Source organism: Topomyia yanbarensis, chromosome 1, assembly GCF_030247195.1.
Source record: "Topomyia yanbarensis strain Yona2022 chromosome 1, ASM3024719v1, whole genome shotgun sequence".
Taxonomy (NCBI): domain Eukaryota; kingdom Metazoa; phylum Arthropoda; class Insecta; order Diptera; family Culicidae; genus Topomyia; species Topomyia yanbarensis.
In genome coordinates, this window is record NC_080670.1 from 36775019 (window position 1) to 36791696 (window position 16678).

General features: G+C 37.6%; 1 protein-coding gene across 1 annotated transcript; it reads left to right on the forward strand.

The window, feature by feature from the left end:
• Positions 1-2038: 2038 nt before the first annotated feature.
• Positions 2039-15904, forward strand: LOC131694870 (uncharacterized). The gene is made up of 2 exons (XM_058983382.1): positions 2039-2447; positions 15540-15904. Exons 1-2 carry the CDS (start codon positions 2039-2041, stop codon positions 15902-15904), a joined length of 774 nt encoding a protein of 257 aa, XP_058839365.1.
• Positions 15905-16678: the final 774 nt, after the last annotated feature.

The window sequence follows — 16678 nt, forward strand, 5'->3', positions numbered from 1 at the left end:
CAAATTTTCTTAATTTTACAAATTTTTGCAAATTTTCTAAATTTTACAAATTTTTGCATTTTTTTAAAATTTTTGTAAAATTTGCAAAAATTGAAAAAAAAAAACCTTCAAAAATTTTATAGTTTTGAAAACATTAGAAATTTTTTACAAATTTTCAGAAATCTTACGAATTTTTACAAATTTTATAATTCTTTTCAAATTTATGAAAGTTTTTTAAATTTCACAATTTTTTTGAAAGCTTTAAAAATTTGCCAAATTTGTTCATATTTTAATTTTTTTGAGAATTTTACAAATTTTTATAAAGTTTGCAAATTTTTATAAATTTTACAAATATTTGGAAGTTTTACTATTTTTTGAAAATTTCTTTAATTTTTGAAAAATTTTCAAATCTGAAAATTTTACATTATTTTGAATATTTTACAATTTTTTGCAAATCTTTGCAAGTTTTACAAATTTTTGCAAATTTTACAATTTTGTGCAAATTTACAAATTTTTGCAAATCTTACAATTTTTTGCAGTTTTATAAGTTTTTACAAATTGAATATTTTGGCAACTTTTTTTAAATTTTTCAATTTTTACAAATTTTACAAATTTTTTGCAGAAATTTTCAGAATTTTGCGGAATTTTACAGGATCTGTGAAATTTTATTGAAATTAACTTTCATAAAACTATTTACAACATTTTATTTTAATTTGACGTAATTTTACGAAATTTGAACTAATTTTATGAATTATTTTCTAATTTTACCAAACTTTGCTAAATTTTACATTAACTATTTGTTACAGTTTAAAAATTTCGTAAAATAAAGAAATATTAAAAAATCTCCAGGAAAATATCACGAAAGTTTTAAAAATTTCATATCATTTGACAAAAAATTGTTCAGGACATTGAAACTTTGCAAAATTTTAGGTAATGTATCAAAAGTCTTCAAATTTTACAAAGTTTTATAAAATTTCATAAAATTCCACAAAATTCCTAAAATTTTGAAATTAGTAATTGTAAAATTTTGAAATTTGTGATTGTAGAATTTTACAAAATTTTACAAAATTTTACAAAATTTTACAAAATTTTACAAAATTTTACAAAATTTTACAAAATTTTACAATATTTAAAATTTTGTATTATTTTAAAAATTTTTACGAAATTTCACTCAGTTCAACAAAATATCACGAAATTTTTCCAAATCTCCAGATTTTGAGAATCTTTGGAGAATTTGTATAATTTTGTTAAATTGTTTAAAATGTGGTAATATTGTTCCAAAGTTTTCAAAATTATACAAATTTTCCAAAGTTTCTACAATATTTTAGTTGCTTGGTTTCATATTTGGAAAGTTATTTTTTTTTGTTACTTTTTTTAATAAGACCATAAAATCCTATTTTTTAATTCTCTTGGAAAGTTGCATGTAATTTTTCGGAAATCTTATGCAAATTAGCAAATCACAGCAATCAAACGCAGGTGCATTTTCCGTATCAACTGCACCTTCCAATCAACTACAAATTTATAATTGACACTGCTGATGGACTGCTAATGCCACTGACTTTACTCTGCAAATAGTTGAACAGGAGGGGGAGGGGCGGGTGCAGACAACATCTGCATCAATCGGAAGACAAAACTGAAGCCCCCACACTTCCACGCACGGCCATCGATGGAAAGCTAGCCAGAAATACAAGCTTAAAAGGCCTGAAATCGTTTCTTTGCGGTTGGTTTTCCGCTTTCCGTTTCCAATCGGAACCCAGTTTTTCCCTTTCTTTCGCTCGTTTCACCGGTATTCAGGTGGAAAATTTGCTTTGATCTGATTCTTGAAGCCCGGTGCAACGAAATCCGTATTGAATCTGGTTGCCCTTTGTTGTGTATAAATGCACTGCTCCCGGCGCTTCAGCGAACAGTTGCGCGCGATTGGGAAGAGAAACTGATCAGCTAGCAGATTTTCGGGTGGTACCGGTTGTTGGAAGTTGCCGAACGGTGGTAGTTAACGAAAAGTGGCCTCCACGAAAACTATACATTGCTGTGCGTTCGTTCACTGAGAACGAGTGTCGAAATGGGAAAAGCCGCTGTTCGGTTAGTGTATGTGATTTTCTGGGTGAGTTTCGCCGGTTGCCTGGATGTGACATTTGCCTTCAAAGACTGCGTCGGAGTGGATAGTACCCTGGCCTGCTACGGTGCTAGGGTAATGCGAAATGTGATGAAACGGTTGACGTCGGAAAAATCCCTAAAACTGATGCCCGGTGTTGAGATCGTACCAGTCGAGCGCAGCGACGAGGAACAGGATCGAACTGTCAACGAGATCGGTGAGGAACGGGAGGGAGTGCTGGATCGTATCGGAGGATATCTGGCGAGCCACGAGCTGAAGATTAATTTGGGGAATATGGCACAGAAGGGTGAGATTCAGAATGTGGTGCGGTCGACGCTGCTAACGGTTCAACGGGAGCTGACGGAGAATTTTGAAGGTAATGGATGGTTGGTTTCGTGAGGTGGCCTGGTGAAGGTGTTGTTAAATTTTGTCGCATATTTTTAATGTCTTTTGTCTTAGCCATTCGAAGTGCTAGTTCTAACGCAAATAATGAATACGGAAGAAAGTACAAAATATCAAACGTCTCCATCAAAAATGAATGAAACAGATCACACACAAACAAATTGCTCAGCTCCCAGCATGAAAACAGTTTCCAACGGATAAATTACGGGGCATTCCAAATTTATTTAGATCATTCAATAATCATCCAGTTGCTGGAAGACGGTACATAGTTTAATCTGTTATGTTGCTCGACAACACTTCATGAGAGCTCTAGCGGTACAAATTGGTGCGCACGTGTGATATATGTTTGCCTTTTACTCATGCGCTCAGATTCTTTAACTTGCTTTTCTTGGCAATAAGAAATTAAATTGTAGATAATTGGGACAACAATTTTCGTGTTTTCTCTTTTTTGGTGCTTTTCTGGTTGTTCATATTAAATTGATAAATTAGATTTGGAATTTATTGATTTGATGTGACTTGCGATTTGCGGGATTTGGGCTGTACTCCTTGGATTAGACTAGAAAAGGGTAAAAGACCAATAACGATTTTTCTTATAAATCGAATAGGTTGTTGTCATTTTGTTTATTGCAGCTCTATCCTTATCGACATCTTAACGACCAAAAATGTTTCCATAGACAAACATCTAATTATCACCAAGGGTATACATTAATTGGTCGGTGTTAAGTCAGACGGGACTAAGTGACAAAATATTGATTTCGAGAAACACGAGTTTAAAGTTTGAATCGCAGCATCCTTTACATTATGATTGGAAATTAATTTTTGCCGTAATTCTTGTTTATTGTTACATATTTCAAATCTGGCAAGAGTCGAATGTAGCAGACGAAATTCTTTATCCATTGCTATAATTATCTCATTTTTTGATGTTTTGCGACTTAGTCCGGTCTGACTTAACACCGACCAATTAGTATTGAAGTCATTTTTTTCGTCTGTTTATTTGATACGCAGGATGACGGCGCCGGTGGTTGAGTGGTAAGCGTGACCGCCACTCATTCCAGTTGGCCAGGGTTCAATTCCAGCTGAGGTCGTTGAGATTTGTCTGAGGTGAAAAAATCTGTGGTCACGTCTTACTTCGGAAGGGAAGTAAAGTTGTTGATCCCCGGTTCATGAGTTGATGGATCCGATATTCTAGTCCAAATAGTAGAGTCACCTCTCTGGCGTCGGTAAAGAAGAAGTAGAATTCAACTTCTATACATACTAACAAATTCCTCCTCCCGTGATACTTGTGGAGTGCGCAGTAGTATATACGGTCTCTAGCAAAAGCAAGTATCGGACTAACCATTCCTTCCCTTTCCTTCCGCAATCTACGTTCGGGCCTGGCCGGCGCCGGTATTGATCAATAAACACTTTAGAATTACCAGGAGTTGCACATTGAAAGATATTTCGCTACTCCCAAGCATAATTACCTACTGATTCCCTGTGCAACTTCAGCTAGTCCAGATCGATAACGGAGTAGCAGCCAGGGGTGGTCGCACAAGCTCAACAAGCTCAAACTGTTTATTTGATACGCAGGTTGATGCTGTGTATTGATATTCCTTTTCCTTGGTGGTGAACCAATAACTGCCGCGTCTTAGGGACCATTTGGTCTATCTTATTTCACTTTATCGTATTCGTCCATGTCCTCCCCAGCCAGCCTTTTTGATGGTATATCCAAGTTGCAACTGAATTATACGTATTTATATCCCACTAACAAGTCGCATAAAATGCAGAAAATCTGCATATGCGTACCAAACTGGAGGCGATATACGTACATAGCTATTGAAATTGACGATTTATGACAATAATATACACGTTAGGCGCGATAATTTCTAGTATGAAAGCGATTCTAGAGAATGTATTTAAGATTGGATATGCGAAACAATCTGGCATTATATGCGATATCCATAACTACACCCAAAACTCGGCCGTAATACCTTTACGGTAATAAGAAAAAAAAATGCTCTAATAGCAAGACGTTTCATGCCAAAACGGTCACAACAAAAAATTCCTCAAACGGCAATACCAACACATTCAAATCTTCTCTGCGTCGCACTCATGTTTCATCAATTCTTATTCAATAAATATTATCGCGTCGGATTGTCTGGAAGTGTGTAGCACTTCGCTTGTCATTGTATTGCGCATCAAATGAAGTGAACACTATGTGGACAAAGACGAGATTCGATTTTCTGTACACGACACATTCCGTATTTGAAGATCGGCTTACACTCGGCTAGCTTCAAAGCACAGTCAGAAAAAACGACTCGGAATAGTGGTGGGGTATTTCGGCTGGTGTTAAATTGAAATTTCTTTTCTATCACGGACGTTAACAGCAAGGTAGCGACAGCACAAAACATGAACAGTCCTTCCCGTCATGTACGGGAAGCAAGACCTATGGATTGGATCCATGTATCCGAACCGAGGGTCCGGATCCAGACACTTGTCTGGATCTAAGCACCAGGTCTGGGTCTGGTTCAGATCCGGACTTGGTAAGGGGAAAAGGGGATGGGCTGGATCCGGGTACTGGTTCGGATCCGGGTACTGGTCCAGATCCGGGAGCTGGTTCGGATCTAGGCACGTGTCTGGATCCGGGAGGTCTGGGTTTGGGGACTGGTCCGGATCTGGCAGCTAGGCCGGATCCGGAAACCGCCTAAACTTTTTATTCCACTATCCAACCTACCCAGTAAAAAATCCGTAATTCTGGCTGGTTTCTGCCAATATTGGGGCAGATTCCAGCCTGAATTTGGTCAGAGATCCGCCAGGATTCCGGTTGGTTTGACTCGGTACAAATACTATCATAGTAATCGACCGAATTATCCTATATCCGAACAGAGCCGAGGTTGACACATACTGAAGAAGTGTTTGATTGTGTGATGCGCATACATGAACAGCAACCGAAATTCGTCATTCCACCGTTTACTACCTTTGCGGGAATATGAGTTTAATACCGCAATGCGCAATTGCGTGGTCTGTTACCGAAAACACAATAGAATCTTACCCAAAAGTAATAGAAACATACCCGTCGGATTTTGGGTGTAGTATACGATTCCGGAACACGATTTACGATTAACTCTCATTCGTCAGTAAAGAAGATCAAAAACCAGGAACAGTTAACAGGCACATAAATCATCTCCAAAAAAAAACGAATGTCGGTTGTGAATCGGAGCCAAAACCCAACCCCCCATTGAGGTCTCCCCCTCTCATGCTAAAGTGCAGAGGTTAAAATATTCGCTCATTCTCACAACAAGCAGTTTATCGCACAGCTTTTTTATCCTTAGTAGGCACGGACCCAACTTTTCACCTTTCAAGAAATTGCGAGAATTTGCTGACAATGCAGTATGGAAGCGTGATAATTTCGCAGCTTCGAACCTCGTGATAAATTAAGTTCAAGAAAAACCATTAATATATTACATTATAGAATTTATTTCCCCACATTATTGCAGTATTTTCATTCTAAGGATCTGTATCTACTCATTTTTGTGAATTTTTACGAAACCATTAGTTATTCGGCAGTTTTACATTAAGCGCGAAAATATCATCTCATATTGTACCGCGAAAAGATAAGATCCAATGCTGTCTTGTCGGGAAAAGTTGGAGAGCAAACAATGTTACATCGTATGTTTGCTTTTTTATTGCTGGTCGAAGTAGGTGAAATATCGCCTTATTCGGTTCACGAATGCGAAAACTGTATACTCTGCTAAAGTGGGATTCGAACTTACGACATTTGGATTGCAGGACAGGACTTACCACACAGAACTATTTTAATTGTTATAAGCGTGACAATATTTCGTAATCATATCTTATCTTCAAGTAGAGAAACCCTATTCCGATAAACATATATGCAGCAATCTCATTTTAAAGATATGAGAAAAGTCGTAAGTAAGTTCGCGAAATCGGGTTTCTTATATGTTGTGATATATTTTTAGTCGTATCCAACTTTTTGAAGCCATTGTGATGTATATCGGAGTCGTAGATATGTTTATGTTGCTTATTGACTATTCCTACACATAGGAACGACCACAATGACTTTGTTAAGTTTTTAATCCGACATTGATCGAAGTAAAATACGATCAAATGTGAGCAAAAATACAATTTTTCATGCTTTAAATATTTGTAGCTATAGGAATATAAGTTTGCCAGTGCTCTACGACCAACCCCGATCGAACACGATTTAACTAGAACATCCATGCGATTTCGAATGAAAGGTCGTATTCAAATCATGTATTTAGTAATATGCGATTACTAATCAATTTCTGCAGACTAAAATCGACTGTCATAACGATTTTGACTCTTTGTAGACATCTTTACGAGTCTTTTTCTACATTGTTATACGATTGATGGTTTGCTGGGTCATCTGTACTACTTTAATGCTGTTAACGGTCGGATGTTTTAGTTTTTTCCCTATTATTATGGATCGCTAATGTGTATCAGTCTTTACGACATTCGCTTCATAGGTGTTGTGGCTGGTCTTTGGCGTAGAGACACTAGGCGCGTTATTGGTTTGCAGTTGTTTGTTGTTTAGCGTAAGATAACTGTGTGCTGGTTTTAGTGAATTTTGTCGGATTTTCCTTAACAGCGTTTATGCGTAAGGTTTTCTTAGGTGTGGTTTCTTCCTGCAGAACTGGCATGTAGAAATGCCACATGCATTATAGTATACGTGTTCACATTCGTCATGTTTGAGTGTGTTTGTTTGTTACTAGTGAAATTAATCATGGCGTCCGGGACTACAGAACACATCATCAACAAACCAACACATCGAAACGAAGCTTGTAAACACGTGGTGAAAATAAGTATGGAGAGCGGGACCGGAAAAGAGTAAATGTTTACATCACTAACCACTCAGAAGGAAGCAAAGGAACACGTGCTTTTGTTTTCTCCTTCATTTCTCCTTGTTTGAAAAAAGTGACAGCAGAAGAACACATAGAAAAATATGTGGACACTTGTACATCTCGGTAGAAATCCGGCCTGGGCACGTGAAAAGTTTTGTTCAATAATATGGGACAACCTCGTTTGATTTCAATGAGGTGGTTATGTATGAAGGATGTTGTTTGATCGGACGCGTTCTTACAACACGAACACCGTTAGATAAACCCGAGAAAAAGTTCCTCAAGTATCATCATTGCAACTAAGTTTATTTCTCTGAATCTTTGTAATCACGTCATCAGGAGTTAGATGCTGGTGATGATGATGATGGTCCCACCTCATACCCCCACAAAGGTGTGAGCTGAACGAGTTATCTAGAAGATAATTAATATTTTAAATCATGACAAGACCAGTTAACAAAAAAAACGGACTGGTTCAATTTACAGACATAGCCTTTCCTTCAAAAGAACGTAACCAGATATATTTCGAATATTCCATCAACAACCAGGGTCCATCAAGAAAATTTCCATTCCGGGAAGATACTTGATAGAATCGGGAATTGAACCCAATAGCTTCCATTTCTGATAATTCTCTGTAAGACTCCTCCCGCCTGACCAAGACATCGGTACTACCACCTGCTAAGGTGAGAAGTGACGAGCCTAGTGGCAGTGCAGAGTCTAATCGAGTTATATCATCCACATCAGGCCCCTTTATTGAAAGTTGCGTACCACTAACCCAAGGCAATCCAGGGATATTCCTTTCCGGGAATACCCTGGATTGATCAGGAATTGAACCCGATATCTTGTTTTATCAGAAGAAATCACCAAGCCCCCCACTCAACGAACCAACTCCGTTATTGCCGCTATGGCAGCAATAACCGAGATTAACTCTATTGTCGAGCAAAGCCAGCAAAGCAACTCCATCATCAAATCAGACCCTGATCACAACAAAAGTCTAAAAGCTTCAATTCAACCCGATGAGCTCTTAGCACTGTTCACCATGTTCGATTTCAAGTTAGTCTCTATCTGTTTATCGCGCGCGTGGCTCAGACTTCTGTAGACATCTCATTATTTTTAAAAACTATAATAAACAATTAACAAAAATCCATCATCATCATAGCGAATATAATAACTTAGTGTGACTAAATGCAAATAATAGAAGAGAAAAAAAATACAATCTTCGTGGTATTACATAGTTATTCAAATAACTCCAAAATATAAAAATTCAAAAAATCTGTCTACAAAGCAGATTTTACGTGTGAAATACATAGTGTTTTGAACTCCGCTAATGTTGCCGCACGTTTAATATGTCTAGGCATCGAATTGAAAAAACTTATTCGTTTGTACAACAAGGAGTTCTGTGATCTACTAAATAAAAAGTTAGGTGTTCTTGCATCAGACGCGTTTCTAGTGTTGTACCTATGCACATCACTTCCTCTTTCAATTCGATCACACAAATATCGAGGTAGCATTCCATTAATAATTTTAAAAATGAACACCATTGTTAAGTAATAAATTCTTTGCTTCACAGAGAGCCATTGTAATGCGCTTAGCATGAAACTAGAGGAAGTGTATCTGTTACATTTTAAAATTAATCGCATGATTCTATTTTGCAATCGCTGTAACCTCAATATTTGTGTTTGATTGGCAAGAAACAAAATGGACGGGCAGAAGTCAATATGTGGTGAAACAATAGATTTATATAATAAAATTTTACTACTAATTGTTAAATCATTTTTCAGACGACACAATATACCATACTTTTTAGCAATCTTTTTGATGACATTGTCGATGTGAGACTTAAAGGTTAATCTATCATCAATGATTATTCCAAGATATTTTAATTCACTAACGCGATCAATAGTCTCACCATTTATTTCAACGTTAACGTCAGGCCTAGTATTAGCCGAAGAGATAATCATATATTTAGTTTTAGCAACATTTAACTTTAATTGTTTAAATTTTAACCAACGAGCAAGGGAATGCAAATCTTCGTTCAAATGCGCCACGGCTTCATTTATATCCTTAGCTGCAATGAACAGAACAGTGTCATCAGCAAACAAATTTAAATCACAAAATCGTAAAACTCGCCTAATGTCATTTATATACATAATAAATAAAATAGGACCCAAGACACTACCTTGCGGCACTCCAAGAGAATTGCCGAGAGGACTAGATACAAAATCGTTAAAACTAGTTTTCTGAGTTCTATCACATAGATAGTTTTCAAACCACTTATGTGCTATCCCTCCGATACCAAATCGCTCTAAAGTTTTCAAAAGTAAAGGTCTCGAAATTGTCTCAAAAGCGCGTTTCAGATCCAAAAATACAGCAAATATAGTCTCTTTAACCTCGATTTTCTCTTTCCATTTTGCTAACACTAGATTCAAAGCGGTTTCGCAAGAGTGCCCCTCTCGGTATCCCGATTGCTCCGGAATTAGCAAATTATTATTATTCAAATAACTCATCAGCTGGCCCTTAACAACAAGTTCTAAAATTTTCTCTAATGTGTGCAACATGTTAATGGGGCGGTACTCTTCGGCTTTATCCGTCCCAGTAACCTTGGGAATAGGAATCACAAGTGACTCCTTCCAAACTGTCGGCACGTGCCCAGTTTGTAGCGATTCATTTACAAGATCCAGCAGATCGTGTCCGATGACATGAAAGCAATCCTGTATCACTTTTGCATTGACATTATCGATACCAGCCGATTTTCCCAAAGAAAAACAAATATTTTTCAATTGTTCAAAAGTGATTGGGTGAAATCCGTCAAATCTACAGTTAGTATTAATCGGCTGTGTTATTTCCACAGGTTCACTGACCAGCTCAATACTTTGATTGATCAGTTGGACACTGTTAACGAAATAACTGTTCAATTTTTCAGCTATTATTTGTTCAGATTGTTCTTCTATCCCGTTAAAAGTTATGGACTGCGAGGAACTACGTTTAGGTTTAATTAAATTCTTTAGGATTTTCCATAACTCTTTGCTGTTTTTTTGATGTTGATCGATCTTCCTTTGAATATATTCACATTTGGTCTTCTTCAAGGCCCGTGAATAAATATTTCGCGCGTGTGTGTACCCATTCCAAAGACGTTCACTATTAGTTCTGCAAAATTTCTTGTACTTTTTATCCCTTTTACGTTTAAGGCGCAAAAGATCTAAAGAGTACCAGCTGTTCGAGTTATTTGAATTAACAAACTTTTGAGAAACTAAACTATTTGTACACTCTTTTAACACGTTAGTTAGAACAGCTGCCTTGTTATCCAAATTTCCATTCAATTCCGTAAAATCCATGCTTCTCGAAACCAGTTGAGACATAGCTTGTTTCGAATATTTTTTCCAGCACTTGATTTTAACTTTATCCTCTTCACGGTTAGGTCGGAGTACGCGGAGCCAAATCATATACGTGAACTTCTACCCGACCAGGAGAAAATAACTGGCCGGTAACCCGAACATACTATTTTCTGGTACCATACCAAAACCTGGTATTAATTGATTTTTAATATCTCATTGAGATATTAGGCAAGTATTGAAGAAACATTCTTCAATACCGGCATAATACCTCAATGAGGTATAATACTTTATTTTAGTATTATTTATGTATTCCAGTGAGTTTTACAAATTCCAAATCAATACCTGATTGAATAACTCCATACAGTGAATTTTGCTATTGGAAGGATGAAAAGGTTTTGTTATTATTCAGGTATTATAATAACTCGATTCATTATCAGCTAGTTATTCGTAGTACATGTCTCAGTTATTATAACAGGTATTTTTCCTCTTATTCAAGGCTCCTCAATACCTTATTGTGGTGTTCAAGTATTGGGTTCAGTATACCTGAATTTGGTATTCTGAAGTTATTTTCTTCTGCTCGGGTATTGTGGCATTTTCTAGGATACTATTTAACGTTGTCGCATTCAGCAATGTGCTGCAAGTTTTACCGCGATGCGCATGACTCTGCTTTGTTTTAGTTTTTGAGCACTCCAGTTCAATCGTCACATTCAATCACCAGCGCACCACGGCCATTTCGACAAACCTATCGCCGCACCCGAAAGATCCGTTCGAAAATGCTGCCAGCACATTATTTTCAAACATAACGAGAAGTTCTGGTAACACTAGTTTAAATATTTACTATCAGAACGTTGGTGTCATGAATAGTACCATCTCTGAGTATCTCCTGGCTTGTTCAGACTGTGAGTACGATATGTACGTGTTTAGAGAAACTTGGCTGAACAGAAATTCGTCATCTAAACAGATTTTAGGAAGATCTTATTCTGTATTTAGGTAGGATAGAAACGAACAAAACAACAGTGGCGATGGAATAATCTTAGAACCGACCCCGAAAGCTTCTGGAACCACACACCTAGAAAAAATCGTGTAAATTTACGTCTCCTGACCATGACATATACGAGCATCAAAAACGACATAGTTTTACGTTTGGTTTTAATTTTACATGTCGTTGAATTTTGCGAGTCACGTAATTTTACTCCACATATGGCGTTTGATTAAAATGTTGAAGGGTGTAATATTATGGCACTGCGCGTGGAAAGTACATCTTTCCTGTAAAATTAAACAGAACACGTTTATATTTCGTCATTTCGTCAGTTATGGTTTTTTAGATTGTGGCAAGTTTGAAATTACGTCAACGATAAAATTCAGATTTTTTTGGTGTGCACGTCAATGAAAAGAGAAAGGAAACTGGACTGCCTATTCCCATGTCACTCGAAGGAGTAGAATCATCTAGAGTGACAGGAAAAAAATGACCCCTATCGGCCCACCTCTGAGTCGATTCCTAGTCCCACCAAGAGTACTTGCACCAAATTTGAAGCAAATCGAACAAGTCTAACTACCGGACCAACGTGGCTGAAGTTTGTATGGGAATTTTCAACAATTTACATGGAGAAAACCCACTAGTTCGGATTTTCGCCGCTAGGTAGCACTGTATGCATCGTATTATCACAGTAAGTGAAAATAAGAAAGATAATTTAATTGTCTACAACTTTGTCGAAGACTGCTAGTAAATCCGGCTTTGTTAAAAGAAGTTATTAAACTTTTAACGAAGTGATGTCTGAGTCAGTTTTGCATGGGGCCTAACAGTGCATGGTTGTGTATCAGTACCAGAGTTAAAAATAATCGAAGCTCTTTTTTGACGGCTGAAAATGAACCTGATGTGACTCACGGTGAATAGAAAAAATATTCATTCAAATATCCATGTTATTCATTCAGTTGAATATCGTACAATATATTCATTTCATTAATTATCTAGGAAAATGTTTTCAAATGCCGGTAAAGCATATGAAACAACAATCATCATCGCTTACATTGCGCCAGGGCCTACTTTGATGCATTTGATTCGTTGCCGCATGGTCGCTTCGTGCAATAATCGGAGACGAATGAAAATCTGCATGGATGAATGGGCGGCTTGTTCGTTTGACATTTTCAGCTGCGTCACTGAATATTGAAAGTGAATGCGGCTGAATATGATCAATTTTCATTCAATGAATTCGAATATTTTTAACTCTGATCAGTACTCGAGTCACACGAACTAAACATTTTTGTGAAATAATCTAGGCCCCATGCAAAACTGACTCAGACATCACTTCGTTAAAAGTTTAATAACTTCTTTTAACAAAGCCGGATTTACTAGCAGTCTTCAACAAAGTTGTAGACAATTAAATTATCTTTCTTATTTTCACTTACAGTGATAATACGACGCATACAGTGCCACCTAGTGGCGAAAATACGAACTAGGGAGTTTTCTCCATGTAAATTGTTGAAAAATTCCATACAAACTTCAGGTACGTTGGTCCGGTAGTAAGACTTGTCTGATTTGCTTCAAATTTGGTGCAAGTACTCCTGGTGGGACTAGGAATCGACTCAGGGGAGGGCCGATTGAGTTTTCAAAAATTCATCATTTTTCTGGGCAGTCTAATCATCACCCTTGCCCGATATATGCAACTTGTTCCGAATACACTTCAGCAGTGCTCTGTCCGATGAAACCTTAACCAAGGAACTGGTTTTCTGCGGGTGTCAACTACGTTCCTCTCCGTTCTCCTATTGGCTCTCACCCTCCAATCACAACTACCATGATCAACACTGCATGTTCCAAGCTTAAGTCATCGTCGAATGCTGGACCTGATTGAAGTCCATTCGTAGTACTGAAAAACTGCCCAAATAGTATTTTCGTACCATTAGCAGTGCTTTCCAATACCTCTCTACAGTCAGGAACTTTCCCAATTTTGTGGCAAAAATCGTATATATTCCCAATCTTCAAAAAGGGGACCAAATTCGACATCTCGAATTACAGCGGAATAGCTAGATTACGTGCTGTTTGAGTTAATAGTTCTCGATTTTATCGCATATAATTGCTTATAGGAAACATTGGGGGTCGATAGGGCAATTAGAAGGTATTGGAGGCTGTGGCGGTGGTCACAATCACAATTCTCTGTCTGTTTTCCAGTGGACACGTTCAAAAAAACCTTGGAAAATGAAAAAAACAAAGACTCACGGCAAGACAAGGAATATGTGCATATAATTTCTCGAACTGCATAACAAAAAACTCAACACGGCTGTATGTGTAATCTTCCAAGAATCTAGTATCGTGCACATCTTTAGTTTTTCAATAATTACAAACACGTTAACAGGTCGACCTTATCTACACTGATTTCACCGCAGCCTTCGATAAAATTAACCATCAAATAACTGTAGCAAAAGTGAATAGACTCAGATTCAGTGGTGCTTTTTGGAATTGGCTTCAGTCATATTAGACTGGTCGTGAAACAACAGTAAAAATTGGAGACCTTACTACATCTCCTTTCGCAGTCAGCTCTGGAGTTCTTCAGGGCAGTCATCTAGGACCTTTTATATTTCTGTTCTATCTTAACGATTTAAACTAATTACATATAACTACAACATTTTGCATGGGGACGGGCATAGCGTAGTTGGTAAATTGATTGCCTTGTACGCAACTCACCTGGGTTCGATTTCCAACCCCGCACATAGGGTTAGAAATTTTTCCTTAAGAGATTTTTCTAACCCGAAGAGGCAAATGGCCTATAGGTTAAAACCTCTATAATTGAAATTAAAAAAAAAATGGCAAACTGTTCTCAATCGAGAAATTTCTGTAAGGGGTTAACTCAGCTTAAGGGATCATATAGAATATGTAATTTCTCCAAGGCCTCAAAGCTTTTAGGATTCATTTTTTCCGTTACTAAAAATTTCATCGATGTCCATTGCTTAAAGGCGCTGTATTGTGCTATTCAGCGTAAATTTGTTCGCTTTGCCCTTCGTAATTCACCATGGAGGAGCCCGCTATACCTCCCAAGCTATCAGGACCGCTGTCTACTTATCGATCTCGATCTGCTGTCAGTTCGTCGAGATGTTTTAACCCTTTCATGCCCAACTTTTTTCTAGTGCATGTAGGGTTTCAAAACTTTTTTTCCATTGAAACGGTGGGGTCAAGAAACTCGAAAAACCTTTTTTAATAAAGGTAGGTGCTTTTTTTGCAGTGCTAGAAGCAGCTCAATTTTTACCTTTCAATGCTCACTACAATTTTCCTAGATTACTTACAATAGTCCAACTGCGTGGAAAACGTAGCCAAAAACCGTCTAAATTGATAAGTTTTATCAGTTTTCACTAATATTGCAAAATAACGAAGATATATGAAAAATTCATTTTCCGTCGTCAACGTAAACGGACCCTGGCAGCACTGCTCCATCGGAGTTCAAATAGACTAATTGCAATAACTTCAGTTCTAGAGCTGATCCTTGTAACTGTTAATACTCAAATGAAAGCCAAAAGTCGCATTTATTAGCCTTACTTGTTTTTATGAGCAAATCTTGCCTCAATCAAAAGTTATAGCTGTTTAAAAACGTTGTTGTCCACAAACAACATGGGCATGAATGGATTAAAGACAGTTCTTTGCTGATATACTTTAATCGAGAACTGATTGCCCAGATCTCCTTGTGGATTTTGACGTCCACCGTCGTAGTCTTAGGTCTCATCAATATTTGCGAATCCCTCGTGTTAGAACCAAATACGCCTACAATGAACTATTTTCCAGTATGTGTCTACTATTTAATCGTTGTTCCAATGTTTTCCAACACCATCTTCACGTAGCTTAATGATAAAAACTAAACCCACACCTCGCTCTCTTCCTTTCCCTTACAGAAGCCCGCAAGAAGGACAAGGGTGGCCTCGGTATGATCATGATGATGGGTGTCATGATGAGCAAAATGATGGGCGCCCTTGGAATCGGCAGTGTCGCGATGCTAGCGATGAAAGCGCTCGGTGTGTCGATGATGGCCCTGCTGCTGTCGTCGATTATCGGACTCAAGAAGCTGAGCGAAAGCGGTGACCAAAAGGGCCGCCAGAGTCAGGTGGATGTGCGCATTGCTTCCGATGAGCCGAACGGCTATCAGTTCGGATACGATGAATCGGCAGATGTGATGCGTCGGCGGCGGCGACGACGACGGTCACCGAAAATGTCACCCGAAAATTGGGCCTATCGAGGTTGGACTGAAATGGTGCAGTAGTTAGATATTCGTACATACCTCCTAGTAATTCGTATTTTGGACTTTCCAAGCTGTTAATTTATTTTACCACAGTAAATTGCTACACACGAACGATGTTAGATACGTGCTCTCGCGATAGAACAAAAGAAATTTCCATTCATATCCTGAATTTTTTATTTTGGATCATTTCGTTTGAAGTATTTGAGACCAATGATGTATGGAAGCAGTTGTTTTTATCTGTGTGTCAGCTCGACTACTCGTAGTTTTTTCTCCTTTTATCTCTTTCCTTTCTGGATAAGTTTTCGTGGATACTTTCAATTGCAGTTCAAATTTCTGTAACTGCATTTCTTCCATTCATTTCAATGATCTATTTGATTGTTATCTATCGCTATTTGGATATGCTACGCTCACGCTTTTTAGTGTTTATTATTTACAACCAACTTACAAGAGTATAATTTAAAGAGTCATGCATACTGTAAGTAGTTGCTGTGATTCTGTCAAATCCAAAAAAGTTCAGCCGGAAGATGAGTTGGAATTCTGGCTGGATCTAGTTAGTGAAGGATCAAATTATATCACGGAAAAAACTATTGGACCTAGTGGACCGATCTTTTTAATGTTAATGTCACTTCTTTGGCCCTAGGTACCTGGGATAGGGCAAAGGTTATTAACCCTGTCCTGGTTAATGAGCCAAAGTTATAGCGCCTTTACTCGCCCTCGAAGACTCAACCCTCCAGTTCTCGAAGAAAAACTGTAAAATTTAAGAGTTTCTGTACCTTTCTTTAATAAGAGACGTGT